The sequence below is a fragment of the Carassius carassius genome, chromosome 42 (assembly GCF_963082965.1).
Source record: "Carassius carassius chromosome 42, fCarCar2.1, whole genome shotgun sequence".
In the NCBI taxonomy this organism is placed as follows: domain Eukaryota; kingdom Metazoa; phylum Chordata; class Actinopteri; order Cypriniformes; family Cyprinidae; genus Carassius; species Carassius carassius.
Genome location: NC_081796.1, coordinates 26,640,635 through 26,665,102, shown reverse-complemented (window position 1 = coordinate 26,665,102; position 24,468 = coordinate 26,640,635). Strand labels below are relative to the sequence as shown.

The following is a 24,468-nucleotide window of genomic DNA, read 5'->3' as shown; positions in this document are numbered from 1 at the left end:
TCGTTTAGTTTCTGTGAAGTTCATAAGTTCCTTATCAATCAAATGGGATTGGTGTGTTCACGTTCCAATCCAGTCTTTAGAAATGTAAAAAGTAAATGCATTTCATGTGGGTTTATTAGTTTTTTAATAGTACTTGATCTTATTCATTATAAATATTAAAATCTCATAATTGTATTCATATTATTCAAATTGGAAAAAAAAAAAAAAACTTTCAGTGCAAAGGTAAATGCATTAAACAATTACAAATTTAAAAAGTAATGATGTAATTCATCATAAATATTATAGTAATATTATACTATATTAAATACAATTTCATATTATACAAATATTAAATTCAAAAAATTACATAAAACATGTATATATATATATATAAACTAAATGCATTTCATGTGCATCTAGATGCATTTATAATAAATTATTTATTTAAGTTTCATTTATTATAAATACTGGAATCTCAAATTTCATATTATTTATAATAATCCAATTTTTTCAATGCTCCAGTCAGTTTTATATATATATGTATAAAGTGCAAAGTAAATGCATTTAATGTGCATTCAACAGCTTTAAAAATCCTTAACGTAATTTATCATAAATAATAAAATGAAATGTATATTAATCAAATTGGAATGGCTTACTCTAAATAATATCCACTCATATTTCAATTTTTTTTTTTTATATTATTCATATAAATAAAACTGGGATTGTTGTATTACGGTCAATCTTTGAAAAATAAAAATAAATAAAAATATTTTGATTTCAAAGCAAAGTCTATTAAAAGTACTCAATGTGATTTATTCTAAATATTAAAATTTGATAATTTTCATATTATTCCAATAGTGCAAAATCTTTTATCCCAAGTGAATTATACAGCATTTCATACATCATTTTTCATGCATCTTCTGGGAATCAAACCCATGACCGTTGTATAATCTACAGAATTTAACATACTTCTGTGCTTTTAAATACATATTTTAAGCACTTTTTTACATCATCTCATGAAGCATCAATAAATTGCATAACATGAAGTCTAATCTGAAGAGACTGTATTCGATCAGTATTTCATGCTGCAGTGAAGGTGGAGGTGAAGTGTGTAATTTCTGCAACACTTGCATCAGCAAACAGATTACAACATCAAAAATAATTACACACTTCACCTTTCACATCACAACTTCACAGTCTCCTGCAGTCCTGAATGCACAGCTCTCTTCACCCTCTCTTTTATTCTCATCGAACGGAGTCACAAAAATAAACCTCAAATCCATATAAAAGCACAGATAAGTTACACAGCACAATCTGGACAACGATGCAGTCGTGGTTGTTTTGGCCCTTCGGTCACAGTCACAAATAACATTTTTAACTGATGAACAGATGAATGACAACTTAAAAATATAGTGTGTAAGCTTAGAAAAATAGACTAATGAGGAAAAATACAATAGTTATGGCCTGCTAACATGATCCCATTAATATTTGTATATAGTTCAACATATGCACAGTAGACATATCTTTTTCATGCATAAATGCATTTAACCCTCTGGTGTGATTTTGTATTTTTAGGGGATTCAAGTAGAATAGTTGTGATCCATTCAATGCCTGTTAATCCTTTTTAAGCATAGAAAATAAAACATGAAAATGAAATTTCCAACTAAAACTGTTGTAATGTTGATATGACATGCATTTTTCCAAAACATGCTTTTCTCTAAAATTGTGGCAAAAAAAAAACAAACAAATCATACAAATCATTTTTTTAATAATACATACATATATATATAACAATTTAAATTTTATGTTTAATTCAGTGTGTTGCCTTTTCTTTGGCATTGTAAGATTTACTAGCATTTTCTAAGTTTTTTTTTTTTTAAGTAAATCCTACACCATTTTTTTTCAGTAAAGGTTCTTACTGTATTAGAATTAAACCAAACATATGCACAAATAAAATCGTATGCATATACCTACAAATACTGAGATAAAGGGCCAGAACAAACAGCACTGTATCACTGGACTGAATCTGCAGCTCAACAACAGCAAAACAATATGATAACAATTATGAATTATCATCTTTTAATGTTACTGATGAAATGCTGGAAAGCTGAACCAAAGATGATTTGATTGTTCTACAACAGAAAAGTTAAATCATTAAATCTTTCAGAGATTTTAAATGTTTTATAATGAAGCACTTCTGCTGTTATTAATTTGCTGCACTTTGCAATCAAACGCTGGGAAAGTAAATTGATGCACTTACATCCACAATGAGGAAGTCCAGCCAGCACCAGTAGTTGGTGAAGTACTTCCTGAAACCGTAGGCGATCCACTTCAGACCCATTTCCAAGATGAAGATGTAGGTGAAGATCTTGTCTGCGTATTCAAGCACCACTTTGACCACTTTCCTTTGTTCAATGTAAATGTCTTCAAATGCCTTTAAACAAAAAGACACAGAAGCAGCGGTGTGTTAAGAAACCACACGTCCAGAAGAAGCTGAGGAAGACTTTCAGCACTTCATTCACTCATCTGTGCCACATTCATGTTATTAACACAATCAACAGTCAACTGAATGAGGACGGGTTGGGACAATCTACAGAAATATGAGAGAAAAGCAGCAGGAACATTTTATTAAAGTGATGTTTAGATTGTGCCATATTATAAAGAAATTAAGTAATTAAGGTTTAGACTAATGGTGTTTTAGTAACACTGAGATACTAAACTAACCCCCCCCCCCAAAAAAAAACCCAACTCAAACTAAAATAAACGTTATTGGAAAAATAAATTATATTTTATATAAAATAAAATAAAATAAAATATTTTTTATTCCAGTTAATTGTTTTATTTATTATTTATTTTATTTATTATTACTATTTTATTATTTATTTACATTTGTTTATTTCAAGTAATTACATTTTTTTATGTTAGTAAACTATAATAACCCTTATCTGGATCATTGTTATTTTAATATAGTTTAACTAAAATACAAATATATTTTTAATAATATTCACATTTTTATTTTTATGTCTTCCATTTTTATTTTTATTCTAGTTAGTTTTATTTTTTACTTTATTTTATATATATATATATATGTTTTAAATATTTTTTTATTTATATCAGTTAACATTTATCTTAAGTATATAAATATATATATATATTTTTAAATGGTTTTATGATTTAAATTTTAGTTAACTAAAACATGAAAATGAGAAATGGCATTTTGTATGGTTTAAGTAGTTAACTATAGTAACCCTGGTTTGGACCACTATTAGGATGAGTAAATTATGAATTTCAATTCTTGAATGATCTATTTCCTCTTTATTAAGCATCCAGACTGTTTGTCTGAGCGGTTCTACTCTACTGCACATATGTGCACCGATGTCCAGCCGAACATCTGCGTCCACCGGACTCACCACTGGTTTTTGCAGACTGTGCTGTTTCTCATTTTCTGCCTACTTTCTGTTCTCATGTGTAATCATTCAAGTGCACGTCTGAAAGAACAGCTGCCTGCTGAAGCTGCTGGTAAATGCCACTAAAATACCAGCCGGTCTGCACACACCTGGCACCCGGCCGCAAGACAGAGCTCTGACATTAGCCCTTCTCTGTGAATCACACACGCTGGACTCTGATCTTTAAGGAAATGCACAGACTTATATAATATTATGCAGTGGGAATATATTTTTCGCTCTGGCATTTACTGTTTTCTGTCTTGCATAATCTCACGAAGAGTCAACACAAAACCAATTTGGCGTCTTCCAGGTCTTAATGTGCATGATTCATCGGTGCATGTTATTATAAATGAAAACAAACAATTCTCTTTGTAATTTTTTTATCCTCGAGAAACTGTTCACTACCTAATCAACTGATAATATATAAAAGATCATGCTTTATATTTTTTTATGTCAAGTTGTGTTAAAGATTAGATTACAATAAAAATGGATTATGAAAGTATTTCATGTTGAGTAACCTTCATTAATACATTAAAATACTAATTCTTAATATTAGTACATTTAAACATATGCAGACTAAGATTCAGAAGTCTCTTCTGCTCACAAAGGCCACATTTATCTGATCAAAAATACAGTAAAAATTTTGAAATATTATTTCAATTTAAAATAACTTGTTTCTGTGTGAATCTGTGTTAAACTGTAATTAATTTCTGTGATGCTCCGCTGTATTTTCAGCATCATTCCTCCAGTCTTCAGTGTCACATGATCTTCAGAAATCAGAATAATATGATGATTTACTGCTGGAGAAACATTTCTGATTATTATCAGTGTTAAAAACAGTTGTGCTGCACAATATTTCTGTGGAAACTGTGATGCATTTTATTTTCCAGAATTCACTGATGAATAGAAAGTTCAAAAGAACAGCATTTATTAAAAATTTTTTTTATAACATTATAAAATGTATTTAGTTGCACTTTTGATCAATTTAATGCATCCTTGGTGCATAAAAGCAATAATAAAAGAATGCACATTATGATCCAATTCAATAAAAATGATCAGTGATGTATTAATGAAATTTACTTACCATGAAACGTAAAGAGCAATAACTTCTTTAAAAAGCAATAAAACTCAAAATCTCTGGCAACAAATCAATAATGGTGTTAATTTAGTACTAACAGCGGCTGTATGAAAGAATGAGTAGGACTGTGATTATTTCTCAACACGGCTAACAGCCTGTGGCACATGTTGATGTGGATTAGTGTCATCTGACATCTGCACATTTGCTTGCATTGACCAGTCAGCAGGCCTTCAGCCGCCACAGGCCAGTTAGCAGGAAGTGAGCTGCCACTTCCTGCCTTACACACACTGATAGAGACAGCTACTGTGCTTGGTTTAAAGTCAATGCTGTCATGAAGGTCAGTGAAGCAAGCTAATGAACAAGTAAGATGTCTTTATTGAGACACTACAAGCAAAATATTGCTTTATCATGGACTGCTCAAGATTGAGATTTTGCTTCCAAAACATATCTTCTTTCAGACAACTGGAAAGAAAACAGCCAACATACAAATTTAAGTGTTTATTTTAATATAATTAAGTATACATTAGAAAATATGATAGTTTTAATTAATATTTTGAATGAAATTCTATTTTCTTAATACTAGTTAACGTTTTAGTAATGTAGTTGTTTTTGGCTATTTTTTCTATATAGTCTATATAGTATTCATTAATTTTTTCATTAATTAATTCATTTTAATTTTAGTTATTTTAGTATACCAAGTTAAACTAAATTAAAATGAAAAAGAGAAATATTGCCTTGGAAACTAGGTGAAATTAAATAAGTATTTTTTTTAAATATATATATTATTTCAGTTATTATGTTTTTTTATTTCAAATCACTTTTTTATGGCTTTAGTTTTAGGAAACTATAATAACCCTGGTTTGGACCACCTTTTGGACTTATTTCTTTAAGTTTTACTCTTTATTAAGTGTCCGGACTTTTAAGTGTTTATTTTATTGCACTTTATCTATTCACGTCTGTACATTTCAATTACAACACATGTTTTTAAAAAGTTTTACCTCCGCTTCATCATCACTTACATACACCAAAACTTAGAGTTTTATTCCTCTCTATAATCTGAAGGTTTTTACTGAAGGGTTTGTTCATATATCATTCACACAGGTTTACACAGCATTTTATTTCCGAAAACATGGTGAAAATGCATACTTTGTAAAAGCTGTGAGTTTTATCTCCACTTCAGTAGCACTTACAACCACCAAAACTTAGAGTTTTATTCCTCTCTATATCCTGAAGGTTTTTACTGTGGGGTTTGTTGATTTATCATTCACCTCATTTTATACAGCACTTTATTCCTAAAAACAAAGCAAAAATGTATTTTTCCTGTCTGTTAACAGTATTTTGTAATTTATGGAGTGATAAAAATAGATATCAAAAATCCCCTCAGTAAAAATATTTAACATTAATATGTCAACAAAGTCAAATAAGAAATCTGAACCAGGCTTTTTCCAATGTTCAGATTAATCTCTGGAAATTTTCGCAAATTAGTGCACATTTAAGGATCATGTCCTATTTGTGTGAACATAACATTTTAGAACCCTTTTAAAACAAAACAATTGTCTTTATATACTGTGATTAATAAACTGGGAAAGTATGTTATCTATTAGTTAAAATTTTCACCTGTAGTCTCTTGCCTTAAGCTACAAATCCTACTACTGCGACTGATCTCAATGCAAACAAGTTTTAAAATTCATCGCAAATGAAAAATGTCAGATTAAAGCTCACCAGTGCTCCACTGCTGAGGAGGATCATGAAGATGATGAAGGACTCAAACCAGCTGTGCTCTACTATCTGATAACAGGTCTTCCTCAGATGCCACCAGGCTCGACCCAGACCCTCGGATGTGTTGATATCACAGCACTTAAAGCGACGTACACAAACTGGAAAACAAAAACAGTAAAGATTTAAGGTTAATGATTTATAATTGGGTCAACGCAACAAAATTTTTCCAATATGATGAAAACATGATTTTCAAAATGTAACATTTTTTATTTTAGATTCTTATAGTTTTGAATATTTTTATACCATATTCAACAAAAGTTCTTATTGAATAACTCCGAAATCAAGTGCACTGGTTAAAAAGAAATAAAATGTTAAATAAACAATATAACTAAATAATAAAATACAAAATATAGAAAATGAGCAAAATATAGAAAAAGCAAAAATAAACACATGTACAAATAGCATGATTTTTTTAAGTGTCTACAGGGGTCATTGCTATGAAATTATTTCCTTTTTGTTGATTTTGTTTTTATCATACTAAATATTACACTGATAAAATTTCCACCAATTGACTTACAAATGTAAGTATTATCCACTTTGTTGTACTTAAATAATGTCTACTTAAATTACATTAAACCAACTTAAAAAAGCAAGTTTCTTGTAACTTTTAAAAATGTGAAATTGTTCAACTTATTTTTGATGAATTAATGTAAAAACAAATTGAAATGACTTACAGATCATACATATTTACAGTGTAATATTTTAAAACAAAACTTCCTTTTTAATTATTATAGTAATAATGAAAATGCCAAGCTACAGTAGGTAGACATCCAAAACGCCCCATTCTACCGCCGCCGCCGCGTCTGTAAAGTGCATTTGCAGCTTTTGACCTCTGAGTGGTACTTTAACCACAAGTTATCAAACAAGCGCATCAAAGCACATTTTCGCAAATAGACTTCAGTTTTGCCTTGCTGATGTGTTACATTTGACGGCTTCAGTCACGGAAAATGAAAGAAAAACACTATAATTAAAATTTTATAAATTTAATATTTAATATTCACAGATGAAAGTTTGGTACTTATGAGGTTATGTGCATTTCTTAGAACGAATTCAAGCAGGATAAATGTCAAGCCTGTGCCTGAGCCTGTGCTTATATTTTCTCTAAGCTACATATTTTAGATTTGATACATTTAAAAGGTGTGCAGCATTATTTATATTATATGAATTATGTGTTATATTATTCAAAAGAAATTGTGGTTTACTTTGCATCGGAGCATTAAAAGTGGGTAGCCTATTTTGGGGTGGTAGGCTACATGGATTAATATGCAAAATGTCAATATTTTCATACATTATGCATATATTTTAATTTATATCTTAAAATTCCTTTAATAAAACAGCATGCATTTTTGATATTCGTTACCTGTCTTTTATTTTGACAGATAACTTCTTTGGAAAAAGACATTTGTCTGTAAACTGATTAAGAAATTGTTGCATTTTTAGTAAAACGTGAAGCACTGTATAATTTCGTTCCCATTATTTAGGCCTAATTAGCCTAAAACAAGAAACGAATAAATTAAACCTGCACGATTTAGCTAAATCTTTGAAACTCTAAAGAATGGATGGATTAATAAAACATCCTCACGATCAAACTCATTTTTCTGAAATTAATAGATACGATTATTCACATACTGATCAGAAGTCAGACTATACACTTATTTTGCTGACTTTTCCCCTTTTCAAAAACTCTTTGTCCAAATCAACATTTGAAAATGCGACTTCCAAACACTTCAAAAGATCACAAACACAGTTCCAGTGAGAACGTGGAGATCAGCAGCTGAACTGCCCTACTGCGTGTAATAAAAATGCATCAGTACAAATAAATTATGCCCGTCAGCGTTGGGCTCATTAATGGAGCTCAGGCTGCTGTAAAAGGTCCTTGTTTTGCTAATCTGTCAGTCTTTGCATTCGAGATGCAGCTTTTATGTGACATAATCCCAGCCGGTATCAGTGACGCTCTGAAAGCCCGCCGTCTGTAACAATGAGTCCCTGCCATGAAATCCCATTTGAGCCTTGCATGGTCGTCAAAGCGTCTCCATTACTGGCATCTGAGCTCTTCTAAATTAACTTATTGCCTGTAAAGTTAATAACAGGGTTATGGTAACAGGGTTCTCTCAACTCAATTTGTACCGATGCTCTTGCTCTCCATTGGCAGCATCAGACATTTTAGCACCCGGGCATCACCATTCATCAAGCAATTAACAGCCATCAAAAGAAAAATAAAAAGGACTCAGAGTCTGGAGTTATTGGTGACTTCATTGTTTCATAGATTTGATTTTTTCAAACAATATCCCATGAACACAGACTCCACACACAGAAGTACAGATATATACAGAGTGATTAAGGTTAGAGATCTGAGGACCAAACTTTACAGTTAAAATGTGGCTTACAGAATTAATTAGTACATCACATTAAGAAAGAATTAGGTTACCCTAAATAACATTATGTTTCAAGATCTGGCCCCATGTTTTCTGTGTTGTCTGTGTTTTATTGTTTTGAATTAAGTAGCTTTTTTTTCTTCTTCTTGTATTAAGTATTCTTGAATATTTTATTATTTTTGATAAAAAATATTTGTAAATATACATTCATCATCATTATCCTAATATGAATGTATAAAATACATTTCAAATAGTTTGTTTATTTTTATTTTTTATTTTATTTATTTAATTACCCATTTTTAATTTAGGTTAGAATGGCTTATATAATGTTGTTTCTTTTAATTCTTTATAGTATCTGAAAGTTTTGTTTTTACATAAATAATTTTAAACAACTGTTAAGAAAAAAAAGGATACAATTTTGTTAAAATTTTGAATAAAAATATTTAGACTTCAGATTCAAATAAGTAATTCAACTTTAAAGAATTAACATATTTAACGAAAAAAATAAAAAATAAACCATCGATAGAAACAAAAAAACAACAACAATTTTTTTATTGATTTAAAAACTAACGAACAAACAAACACAGATAAATTGTTATCAGTGCAATTCATATTATTATAACATTCAGAAATAGTGTCAAATACTAGTAAATAAAAAAATGTTAATATACATTATAAATACTAAAAACACACATTTCAGTATCCTCTCACTTCACAGCAAATTTTTCAAATTTAACAGTATTCAGAACAGAAGATAAAAAAAACTGAGTTTCAGTGGCATTCATTATAAACAACATGATTTGTATTATACTTATTATTTACTTAAAGTAGAATATGGAAAATGCATTACACAAATAAACCTGGGCTCTCTCATTCAGCACAAATCCAAAATGTTTTTTTTGTTTTTTGCATGATATAAATCATTTTAGAATAGGTCACCTCATGTTTCAGATGATTAAAAAATGAAGCAAAATCAAAAACCTTATATTACAAAAAAATTCTAGCTTAAGTGGTAAGTGCTTATTCCTCTGTACTTTTTTCAAGCAAAGTTTTCAGGCACAAAAAAAAAACCTACTGAAAGCCTCTTTTCCTCTGTGCATTTCTCTTCCGAATGTGTGACTCTGACCTTTTGACTTCTCCAGCAGAGAATTGTCGACTGATTTAATTCAGTCATGTGAAAGTGTGCTATTATTCGATTTATAGGTGAGAAACCCGATCTCATCTCAAACGCTGCTGAAATGCTGAAATGCACAAGCGAGAATTATCAGAGGAAATACATGGCAGCTCATTTGCCATAAATCATTCACTCCTTCAAACAGACAGCCGTTCAAGGGACCGCTCTGCACAGCCATCTGATTGTTTTCTACCACACAGCAATGAAGTCGACAGTTTATAAAGTGCAGATTTAAGGTACACAGAGATGGTTGTGTAACATTTTCCTCATACAGACACATTCACATACACAAACTTTCACACATGCACACACACACACACACACGCACACACATGCACACACACACAAACAAACTTTCACACATGCACACACACAATCACTCTCACACACACACACATGCATGCACACAAACACAAATACACACACGCACACACAGGCATGCACACACACATACACACACACACACACACACACATACTCACTCTCACACACACACACGCATGCACGCACACACACCCACACACACACACACACACACACACACACACACACACACACACACACACACACAAGCACACACACACACACACACAAACAAACTTTCACAGATGCACACACACACACACACACACATGCACACACACACACACAGACACACACACGCACACACTCACTCTCACACATACGCACACACACAAATACAGACACACACAGACATGCACGCACACTTGCACTCACACATGCATGCACGCACACACACACACACACACACACAGACATACACACACACACTTGCACTCACACATGCATGCACACACACACACACCCACACACACACAGACACACACGCACGCACACTTGCACTCACACATGCATGCACGCACACACACGCACACACACACACACACACAAACACACACACTCACGCACACGCACACACACACACACAGACATGCACGCACGCACATACAGACACACACACATACACACACACACACACACACGCACACTTGCACTCACACATGCGTGCACGCACACACACACACACACGCACACACATGCATACATCTGCGCTCAGATCAGCGTTTTTAACATGTTGAGATGCATCTTATTGGGCCGGCAGTCGATGCATTAAATATGGAGTCAGTCATCATCAAATTAACACAGGACCATTTCGTCTTTGATGGGCCTTTTTGAAATCTTTGCTGACACAGGATATTCAATTTAATGCCCCATTGCCCTTTTAAATGTCAGTTCACTGGTTAATGCTTTATATCAAATCACCTGCACTTCAGAACGAGGGTAAACAGGAGGATCATGACCGACACACGTGACTCTGACGTCTGCGACCGTCCTCAGAAAACATGAGACTGCAAATGTCTCGTACTTCTCCATGCATTTTCTCCAGAAGGATTAAATAATAAGAAGAAGAAGAACCAAATCAACCTGATCTGAAATTAATTATAAAGTTACAACTTTTTAAGGCAAAAAATGTTTTATATACATATTTATTTATATATATATATACTTTTTTTTAAATATTTATCAGAATAATTGCATTTTTGTTAAACATGGCTACTATATATAAACATAAAAAATTAACTACAAACAATTAAGTTTTTTTTATAATTAAATAGTTTAAATTAAATTAAATTGTGTAAAGTATTTATGAAATGATTATACATATATACAGTATATATAGAGAGAAAGATTTACATTCATATATTGTGAATTCGGAATTGTAAATAGAATAATTTATAATGCAAAAAAAAAATTCTTAACATTAATTTATCACAATTACTAAGTAATTATCATTTATTGCATTAATTTAATGTAAATTTGAAGGATAATGGATCCATTTTAGAGGTGGGCATAGATTTTTTTTTTTTAATCTAGATTAATCTCACTGTAATCTTGGAATTAATCTAGACTAAAAAAGATAATTTGATTTTCCGAAAACATTCAGAATATGTGTGCTACCCAAATAAAATAATGACTAAAAGTAAGTCTTTGAGAAGGGGCAAACAACCTTATGCCTGTTTCACATACTCCGTATGCAGTGCGTATGCGTTGCATATTTTTTTACGCACACATGTTCGTTCGTTTTTATTTATTTGTGCTATTTATACAATGTTTACGTTTTTTTTTTTTTTCTTCAAGTTTGTAGATGTCCAGGTACAAAAACTGATTCATTAAATGTAAAATAGCACTGGATAGTCTTCAGTGTAAAAATGAAATATACAATCAAACCAAAATTTATTCAGACACCTTCAACATTTCTCACATTATTACAGTTTATTTGCTATCGCTTGTAAAATGTTTCTAAAATATGACAAGAACTTAGAGTTAAACTGTGTTAGAACAAATTTGTCTTGATAATGTCATAACTTTGATAGAAATGTGGATTACAATCAACCAAAACTACAGACAACTGTTATTATGACAGTATTTACACAACTATCAATACTTTGTTGAGCAATTACCAAGCAATGCTTCATTCTGTTCAGACTGTGGTGCGAAAAGGTTGCGTTAGCAATTCAGAAAAAAAAAACACATAAGCAATACATGGTGCTTTATAAGGTGCTGAATAATTTTGATATACAATTTTTTTAACAATTTCACTAGTAGTTCACTGTATGAAGATTCTTTGGGTATAATATGTCACAGTTCCCTTAATTTTGCTATACTCACTTACATAAATGTATTATAGTGTGCTGTACCTACTAGTTAAATATATCAAACAATTATATCTGGTGTCTGAATAATTTTTGGTTTGACTGTGCATTAATTCTTGTTAAAACTACAAAGTAATTCAGTCAAGAGCAGTGAGTGATTTTCTTTCATTTTCTTGGATTTACATTAAAGCAGCTAGTAGCTAAATTAGGCGCGGTCACTTTAAGAGACGACGAACGCATCCAATATAATACACATCCCTGAACAACAGAACACCGCGAGCACTGAATTGGGCTCTTCCACATCTTTTTGGTTGTTCAAACTGCGATTTGTATTTGTTCGTTCAGGTGCAGGAGGGACTTCGAGGAGAACTTCGCAAAGGAGATTCGCGGCTCTCTCTCCGCGTGCAAACCGTGTTAGCACGTCACGTTTGATGTGGTAATTTCACAGTAGGTTTAAAAACTCGTTCTCGCCCCCTACAGATTCGGCTAGGTATACATCCGCGCTAAAATATCAAGGTGATAGTCATCATAGCTTGCTTAGTATAGACCCAGCTCCCAACCCAACTTTGAGAATAGATTAACGGCGATATTTTTTTTATCGCCCGATAAGAGTCTCACGTTAACGCCGATAACGGCCCACCACTAATTAATTTATAACAAAAATTGTTTAAGCATGCCAAATGCATATAAACATAAAAATTAATGATATATGATTTTTTTAAAAGATTGTTTTAATTTATAGAGTATCTATCTTAATGTTTTATTTATTTATTTATTGCATTGATATAATGTGAATTTGGGGGATAATGTGTTTACTGATCATAAAAAAAAACATATAAACAAAAATTAACAACAGAAAATTTTAGATGTTTTTTTTTAATTAAATTCCATTGTTGACATCGTTGGCTGAATTTAGCTCTATTATAAGATGGAAAATTTATGTGATTTTTACATCTGTAACTAAACTTTTTTTTTTTTCATGGTAAGTGCTGTTTGATTTGGGAATGAATCAATATTCAGAGTAAAAAAAGCAGCTGTGAGTAGAATATGTTGCGTTACGCACAGTCAGGAAGGCAGTTTTCTGGATCCATGGCCTCTTCAGCCGTCTCAGAGTATTCATCCTCCTCCTCGCCAGGTTTCCTGAGGTCAATCGTGCTGCCCTCTGATAGGCTGGTCTCATCACTCTGAAAACCAAGACAACCAATCAGATCCCCTGACCAATGAATTTACACATTTGTCACTTATTCCTATTCCTAGTGATTAAAAACAAACAAACAACATTTAACAACAACAATTAATTAATTAATTAAGACAGGTTTACAAATAAATCAATCAGACTGATGATTGGATTGACTTTTTAATTTCTGAATATATATATATATATATATATAATTGTATTAGTATATCTATTAATAACTAAAACTAAAGACATAAATAAATACATAAATATATAAATAATCTATATTAGTATGTCTATGATAATGATATAAAATATGAGAAATAATAAAAAAAATCAAACAAATAAATTAATTAATTATTGTATATAATGTAAATTAGTATTTGTATGTATACTAGTACATTTTTATTAGTATTAGTATATCTATATCGAAATAAAGTAAAAATGTGTGAGCTTTGTGTGTGCGTGCGTGCGTGCGTGTGTGTGTGTGTCTGTGTGTGTGTGTGTGTGTGTGTGTGTGTGTGTAATTCCAGTCTGTTCGGCGCGGCAGTGATTTATTCATGTATTCAGAGGTTAGCGTGTCTCCTGGTGCGACTTTCGTTTCCTTATCAAACTGTGACAAACTCAGTCCATCATCACGTCTCTTCAAATGAGAGGAAGCTCATGCTAAGTGGAGCGCTGAAGTGTGTGTGTGTGTGTGTGTCCAGTGAAATATAAACCCAGACCGGCCCACGGCTTCCACAGGACGATAAAAGACCACACAATGATTGCATGCTTCACTGCTGCTCTATTGTTGCACACAAGAGAAACAACTGAGAGAATATGAGACGCAGGGAACAAACATTAAACACATGTAAAAGTAAACCAGCATTTTGTGGCGCGTAGTTCATGTCTATTAAACTGTGATGTTTATATTTGATTCTAAACACTGACAAAGAATATGCATTTAAAATGTCTTACAAATAAAATGAATAAAAATATTGATTGAGCACACCCAAGGTCACAATTTAAGATAAAATAAAATAAATAAATATTGCATGTTTAAATTATTTCCATGATAATTTAACACATTTCCCACCAAAATTGTCGTACTTTAAATGTAAAATATTTGATTTGATGCTTTTGATGATAAATTTTTTTACAGATTTTAATTTACGCTGATTTTAATTTAGGCCATTAAAAATGTTTAACTATAACCATATATATATATATATATTGTTGCTATTTAGTTTTTTTAATTTTTAGTTTTTACAATAAAGTTATTTTTTGGTTGCTAAATGTGTACTTGATTGTCATGCAAAAATAATAATGCTAATAATTGTCAAAAAAAATTAAGGCTTCAAATTCTTTGTGCAAAATGAAATACAATGTTTTATCTTGATCTTGTTATCTTTATAAACAGTTTACACATTTCAATTTCTTCTGAATTAAATAAAAAATTCTTAAAATATTTAATTTCAATTTTATTTTTGTTTATTGTGAAAAGTGTAATTTATTATCATGAAAATATTTTTTACAATGTAACAAAAATGAATGGTCATATTAAAGGCTTCATTACCTTTGTGCCAAATAAAATATTGATGCATAATTTTTATCATGATTTTAAGGTGAAATATGAAAATATGACTCATCAGCATTTCCTAAATGATGCAGCTGTCATGTCATAAACCCAAACTTTACTCCAATTACTGATAATTCAGGGCTGGTTTTCACTGCTATTGTATGATCTGATGAGACTGAAGTGAAATATGATCCAGTTTTTCTGAGCACTCAATCAATTAATATCGCTGTGTATTTACAGTGTCAGAAAGCGTGAAGCCCATTAGCGTGCAGCTTTGTTCTTCTTGCACACAAACTCAAGTTTGCATGTGGTTCTCGTGGTGCATGAGGAATCCCAGTGCTGCAAACCGGCCACAAAAGCCCTATAAATAACCTCCCACAGGCCTGCGAGAGCTTGGATGTGGCATTCGGTGCTGGAATCTAATGAAATCAGAGCCGTTTGAGTGCCATCAACAGAGCGGCCATCTAATCACGCTGATTCAACAGAGACTGAAGCGAACGAGTGCCAATAAAAAACAAATCCCAACACTTCACATGATGTCCGTCAGTCACACAAAAACACATCAATAACACAATCAAATCACATGATGCCATTAGAGCCAGGATTTAGGACACATCCATACCACCTTATTACCCGTTTACCAGACAAACCTGAGATCCAATCTGTCTGACTGATGGTCGTCTGTCTGTCTGGGCCTTACTGATGAACACAAGATAAAAACATTGTCAAGCAGTTTTTATAAGGGTTGCATGGTTTGCATCATTTTTTATGATAAAAGCTGCGAATGCGACTTAAACTTCAATTTTGTTGTCTGTAGGGCTGCACAATTTGGCAAAACTTTTGTTATTATACTGTATACCAATATAGCCATAAAATACTACTACGACTACTATTAATAATAATAATCTGGACAATTTGAAAAAAGTGACACTACAATTTTAAATGAGATTTTAAAAAATCAGGTTAGTTGTTGTATTTATCGTGCAGCCCTAATTTCTCTGATGCAATATGCAGGTGATGTAATCATATAAATGTCGAAATCATTACAATGTCAACAAGTAGAGCAATGTGCAAGCAAGCAGAAAAACAAACGTATCTCATTCTGGCAAATTATGGGTCATCAGAGTTTGAACTTTGAGGCATTTCTCAGAATGAGCTCAAGTCTTTTCTGAAGAATCACCAGGACAGATACACAGAGATGCACCGAGACACGCAGAGACATACTAACACAGAGAAAAACACAGAGACAGAGACACACTGTCTCTGTGTCACTATCACACTGGGGGTGGTGCTAGCGCAGTGGATAAGAGACATGTCTTTGGTGTAAGAGACGCGGGTTCGAATCCACTGTGAGACACCAATGTGTCCCTGAGCAAGACACTTAACCCCTAGTTGCTCCAGAGGTGTGTGACCTCTGACATATGTGGCAATTGTAAGTCGCTTTGGATAAAAGCGTCAGCTAAGTGAATAAATGTATAAATGTATAAATGTACACCAATGGGACTCAGAGACACAATGAGATACAGTACGCAGAGACTCTCAGAGACACACTGAGACACACTGAGACACATTGAGACTCAGAGACATGCAGAGACACTAAGAGACACACAGAGACACAGTCAGAGAGAGACAGAAACACACCAAGACACATAGACACAGTGAGAGAGACAGAGACATACATAGACATAGACACACAGACACATTGAGACTCACAGAGACACACCAAGACACGCAGAGACACTAAGAAACACACATAGACACAGTGAGAGAGACAGAAACACACCAAGACACGAAGAAACACACAATGAGACAGAGATGCACTGAGACACAGACACACTGAGACACATACATACACACTGAAAGAGACAGAGACACACCAAGACACTCAGAGACATGCAGAGACACTAAGAGACACACATAGACACAGTGAGAGAGACAGAGACATACCGAGACATAGACACACAGACACATTGAGACACACAAAGACACCCAGAGACACACTGAAAGAGACAGAGACACTTAAAGACACCCAGAGACAAGCAGAAACACACCAAGACACCATGAGACACACATTGACTCAGTGAGAGAGACAGAGAAATACAGAGACATAGACACACAGACACACAGAGACACATTGAGATATACAGAAACACAGAGACACACTGAAAGAGACAGAGACACACAAAACCACCCAGAGACATGCATAGACAAACACCTACACAGTGAGAGAGACAGAGACACTCCAAGACACCCAGAGACAAGCAGACACACACCGAGACACCATGAGACACACATTGACTCAGTGAGAGAGACAGAGAAATACAGAGACATAGACACACAGACACACAGAGACACATTGAGATATGCAGACACACACAGAAACACAGAGACACACTGAAAGAGACAGAGACACACAAAACCACCCAGAGACATGCAGAGACATGCAGAGACACTAAGAGACACACATAGACACAGTGAGAGAGACAGAGACATACCGAGACATAGACACACAGACACATTGAGACACACAAAGACACCCAGAGACACACTGAAAGAGACAGAGACACTTAAAGACACCCAGAGACAAGCAGAAACACACCAAGACACCATGAGACACACATTGACTCAGTGAGAGAGACAGAGAAATACAGAGACATAGACACACAGACACACAGAGACACATTGAGATATACAGAAACACAGAGACACACTGAAAGAGACAGAGACACACAAAACCACCCAGAGACATGCATAGACAAACACCTACACAGTGAGAGAGACAGAGACACTCCAAGACACCCAGAGACAAGCAGACACACACCGAGACACCATGAGACACACATTGACTCAGTGAGAGAGACAGAGAAATACAGAGACATAGACACACAGACACACAGAGACACATTGAGATATGCAGACACACACAGAAACACAGAGACACACTGAAAGAGACAGAGACACACAAAACCACCCAGAGACATGCAGAGACAAACACATACACAGTGAGAGAGACAGAGACACTCCATGACACCCAGAGACAAGCAGACACACAACGAGACACCATGAGACACACATTGACTCAGTGAGAGAGACAGAGAAATACAAAGACATAGACACACAGACACACAGAGACACATTGAGATATGCAGAGACACACACAGAAACACAGAGACACACTGAAAGAGACAGAGACACACAAAACCACCCAGAGACATGCAGAGACAAACACATACACAGTGAGAGACACAGAGACACTCCAAGACACTCAGAGACACGCAGACACACAGAGACACATTGAGGCACACATGAACACAGTCAGAGACAGATATAAACCAAGACACTCAGAGACACACTGAAACACACAGAGACACTCAGAGACACACCAAGACACTCAATAAACAGACATAGACACAGAGAGAGACAGAGACACATCAAGACACTCATAAAAAACGGTAAGATACTAAAAGACACAGACACAGAGACACACTGAGACACACTTTGAGAGTCAGATACACACCAAGACACTCAGAGACAGAAGACATGGAGATGGACGGATGGACAGCAGCACACAAACAAGATCCTGAGGTCAAACTTCTACACGTTGCCATATGGTTTACCGGGTTTCAGGCTGAACTTTTGAGGAACACAAGCTATAATTAGGCTTTGACCTTATTTTGGTCAGAAAACGGTGGATTTTGGTGAAACTGTGAAACGTGTCATACTAAATCAGGATGTGTGTTAAAGAACAAAAACAATGGAAAACATGGGATTGTTATAAGTATTGTTATATTATAAAATAAATGATAAAATGTATATTAATATTAGTATATATCTAAATAAATAAATCAATCAATAAATGTATATTACTATTTGTATATCTATAAATAAATAAGTAAATAAATGTATTACCAATAGTCAGTCAGTCGGTCTGTCTGCCTGTTTTAATGTTATTATAATCTTAAAAAAATAAAATAAAATAAATAAACGACTAACTAAATAATAAATAAAAAAGATTAGAATTATCAGTAGTGTACCTATAAATGTAGAACTAAATATCCAACTAAATAAATAACAAACTTACAACTGAAATAAATAAATAAATATTAGCATATCTATAAATAGATACATTTATCAGTATATATGAAAACAAATACATAAATAAATAAAGTTTATTAGTAGTATGTATTCAAAAAAATACAGTATATTGATTGATCTCAGTATGAAATAAACAAATATATGTTTATTAATTTTAGTCATAGATATACTAAAACTAATAAACATTTATTTATTTATTTCATAATATAATAAAATAATGTATATTAATACATAAATGTGTACAAATAAATACATATTTTTTATAATTATATCACTTGCAATGATGTGATTACAATGATATGATTAAACTAGCATAATTCAAATAATGTTCCAGGTTTATAACCAATCAAGCTCCAGCAGCAGCATTCGTGCCACATCCTGTTTTCTGTGATGGTCAGTGTTTGGAATAACGGCGTTTAAAAGCACGGCGTTAGGTAACGACGTTATTTTTTCAGTAACGGTGTAATCTAACTAGTTACTTTTGCCGTCGTTACAATGCCGTTAACGTTACTGAACGTTAAATGCGGCGCGTTACTATGCATTGATTTAATATGCAATCCGAACGCATCCCTGGCTCCCACAGCGAGTGAGCAGGTGGGTTAATAACGAGATAAGCGATTATGATTGGCTAAGGCAGAGTCATGTGTTTCATGGTAGCCAATCAGAGCCAGTGTTTTTACACACACGCGCCAGCGGCGCCAAACACAGTCACACACACACGCAACAGCTACACAGAGATTCGCAGCAGCAGGAGAAATGGCGAGTCAGGAGCAATCCGATGAAAAGTTGGCATTTTCAAGATGGAGATTTAAGCACTACTTCAAATTCCTTGTAGTCAAAGGCAAGAACGTGCATGTAATGTGTGACACACGCATCTACAAAGCCAGTGGCCAAAAACACTTTTCTTACAAGAGTGTAGGATAAAACTCTTGCTGTCTGTTGACGTGCAATAAATATCGAAAGTTATGTACGAACACCTGTCTGTTCTACTTATTTCAACTGACTTGTGAAAACTGCTTAAAAAAAAAATTATTTGACATATAGCAACTTTTTTTTTTTTTTTTTTTTTTACAGTAACACAAATAGTTACTTTCCCTGGTAACGAGTTACTTTTATTATAGAGTAATTCAGTTACTAACTCAGTTACTTTTTGGAACAAGTAGTGAGTAACTATAACTAATTACTTTTTTAAAGTAACGTTCCCAACACTGGTGATGGTTAACATTATGGCAGAAGCTTGGAGCGTGAGGTTTCTTCAGGTGACTGCAGAGCGCTCAGGTTTGATGTGATGTGTGTGATGGTGATGTTGGGTCATGTGTGTCTGCTTGTGTTTGTCTGTCTGTCGTGTTCAGTGATTCAGGTGTGATCCTGTCGACTCGGAGCCCAGCGGCAGCGCTCTGAGATTACAGCGCTGCGAAAACCAACCGCACGAACACACAGCAAACACAAAACCACACATCAAATCCCTTAAAGATAACACACACAAACACACACACAGATCAGTCAGTAAGAGGAATTGCAAATTTAATTTTAATAAGCGCACACAAATCTATCAATCAGTCAATAATTCAACCAATCAATCCATCCATCTACCTATAAATAAATGCATAAACATTAATATAAATAAATAAATATCAGTATATTTATCAATATTTACTTAATGTTGTATTATTTGTACTACTGTTATAAATAAATAGTATACAAACAAAATAAACATTTATTACTATACCTATAAATAAATTAATAAATGTATATTAGTATTATATCAATTAATCACTCATTAACTTTTTGAATTAGTGTCTATAAGCAAACAAACAAAAGTGGATTAATATTTGTATTTGTATACATAAACAAATGTATATTAGCTTGTTATACCTAAAATTAAATTAAATTAAATTAAATTAAATTAAATTAAAAATAAAGTTAAATGAAATAAAATAAAAATGAAATGAAATTATATTTTATATTAAGTGAAATGAAATTAAATAAAAATAAAACTTTTATAAAATAAAAAACTGAATGTTTTAATCTTATATTATAATATATAAACAAACAAATAAATGTATAATAATATAAGTATATCTACAGATAAACTAATAGATAAATAAATATGAGTATTATGGATTTTAATAAATAAATAAATAAATGAATAAATAAATAAATAAATAAATATATAAATAAATAAATAAATACAATTCCTTGTTAAATTCCTAAAAATAACACCAGGCACAAATGAGTCAGTAGTTGTCATACAGCAGGAGCGCAGACCTATGAAATGAAAATGCAAATGCTGAGGAAATGCAAATGCTGAGGAAATGCTAATGTACAGAATAATATAAGTCTGCGTCACTCATACATCTGTATTTATATAGAAAGCAGAGCACTTCCTATTAATGACACCAAATATAGTACAGTTCTGAGGTGGAAATCAGTGAAAACACATCCTGTGCTTCCCACATCTCTGATGATTAAAAAAAGAGAGAAAGTTGTGGTCTATTACCAAGCTTTACAGTGTGTCTGTGATACGGGGAAACCTGGATAATCTGTGCCGGGAGGGAAAACGACACAAGATACGAGAGAAACGACAGCGAAAGATCGAGTGTTAGAGGACAGGTGCGGCGCAAGATAAAACAACAGCTGACCGAGAAGATAAAAGATGGACAGAATGAGGTAGAACAGGTGTACTGAAAGATTAAAGAGACGAAAATGAAACTCCTTGGTCACAGGTGTGCGACTACAAGCCGAGCCGGACACAACGGCCCAGATTCATTTCTAACAGAGAGAAGATCCCAGTCTCTTATGGGTCACTGTCTGTGACGACCTGAGAAAAGCACTTAGAGAATAAAGATCTGCAGTGGAAATCACACGCACTTTCACTCAGAATGCCTTTAAGTCTAATTGATCCAGCGATTAATAAATGCCTCGCTGTTAAAGAGTTCAGCATGCTTTCAGCAGTCTGAGACTAACCACAAACAGGACCAGGGTTATTATAGTTAAATAAACTGGAAAACTTAAATAATAATAATAAATCAGCTATAGCTTTAAAAGCAACATTTCTCATTTACAGTAGTTTAACCTGTAGCATATCTTTAAATTCTAAAATTAAAACTAGAATTTAAATGAAAATACAAATAATAATTATTTAATAAAAATTCACTATATATATATATATATATATATATATATATATATATATATATATATATATATATATATATATAAATTGTGAAAAACAACAAAATGACAAACTAAAATTTAGACAAAAAAACTGAAAATACAAAATTAAGAACTATATAAAGTATAAAATATTCAGAATAATTTAAAACAAATATTTTAAAATGAAATAAAAATATTATAATTTAAAATGGAAAATAAAATAAAAATAAAATACAAATAAAACTATATTAAAAATATGAAACATTTAAATAAATATATAAATATTAAAAATATATATTTACAAATAGATAGAAATATAAACAAATATAATTAAAAATTAAATATTAATATATCGAGCTAAATATGAAAACAAACATAACTACAACAAAGAAAACTGTACTGTACTCTTGAATCCAACCATATCATGTTGCTTCCAACTAAACTAAACCAATTCAAAAAGCTAAACACAGAACTTTAGAAACATCCAGTGAAGCACTTATTAACATTTAATAAACATGTTTATAAGCCAGACATTCAAATATGAATCCAATAGTACGTAGGATTAGGATTCTAGTCTCCCATATGTATATGTATATGTATATGTATATGTATATGTATATGTATATGTATAAGTATATGTATATGTATAGGGTTAGGTTATATACACATTAGTGTATATGTATATGTATATGTATATGTATATGTATAAGTATATGTATATGTATATGTATAGGGTTAGGGTTAGGTTATATACACATTAGTGTATATGTATATGTATATGTATATGTATATGTATATGTATATGTATATGTATAAGTATATGTATATGTATATGTATATGTATATGTATATGTATATGTATAGGGTTAGGGTTAGGTTATATACACATTAGTGTATATGTATATGTATATGTATATGTATATGTATATGTATATGTATAAGTATATGTATATGTATATGTATAGGGTTAGGGTTAGGTTATATACACATTAGTGTATATGTATATGTATAAGTATGTTTATATGTATATGTATATGTATAAGTATATGTATATGTATATGTATATGTATAAGTATATGTATATGAATATGTATATGTATATGTATATGTATATGTATATGTATATGTATATGTATATGTATAGGGTTAGGGTTAGGTTATATACACATTAGTGTGTATGTATATGTATAAGTATGTTTATATGTATATGTATATGTATAAGTATATGTATATGTATATGTATATGTATATGTATATGTATATGTATATGTATATGTATAAGGTTAGGGTTAGGTTATATACACATTAGTGTATATGTATATGTATAAGTATGTTTATATGTATATGTATATGTATAAGTATATGTATATGTATATGTACATGTATATGTATAAGTATAAGTATATGTATATGTATATGTATATGTATATGTATATGTATATGTATATGTATATGTATAAGTATATGTATATGTATAGGGTTAGGGTTAGGTTATATACACATTAGTGTATATGTATATGTATAAGTATGTTTATATGTATATGTATATGTATATGTATAAGTATATGTATATGTATAAGTATATGTATATGTATATGTATATGTATAGGGTTAGGGTTAGGTTATATACACATTAGTGTATATGTATATGTATATGTATATGTATAAGTATGTTTATATGTATATGTATAAGTATATGTATATGTATAAGTATATGTATATGTATATGTATATGTATATGTATATGTATAAGTATATGTATAAGTATATGTATATGTATATGTATATGTATATGTATATGTATAAGTATATGTATATGTATATGTATAGGGTTAGGGTTAGGTTATATACACATTAGTGTATATGTATATGTATATGTATATGTATATGTATAAGTATGTTTATATGTATATGTATATGTATATGTATATGTATATGTATATGTATATGTATATGTATAAGTATAAGTATAT

General features: G+C 32.1%; 1 protein-coding gene across 4 annotated transcripts in view; it reads right to left on the bottom strand.

Annotated features, from left to right (window-relative positions):
* Positions 1-24,468, bottom strand: part of LOC132124455 (sodium channel protein type 4 subunit alpha-like) — a 156,122-nt gene that overhangs the window by 19,153 nt on the left and 112,501 nt on the right. For all 4 annotated transcript variants that reach the window (XM_059535461.1, XM_059535459.1, XM_059535458.1 and 1 more), the window contains 3 exons: positions 13,570-13,690; positions 6,226-6,380; positions 2,240-2,413 (listed from right to left, as the gene is read on the bottom strand). In XM_059535461.1, the coding sequence (XP_059391444.1) occupies positions 2,240-2,413; positions 6,226-6,380; positions 13,570-13,690 (450 nt within the window). The remainder of the gene's footprint in view (positions 1-2,239; positions 2,414-6,225; positions 6,381-13,569; positions 13,691-24,468) is intronic.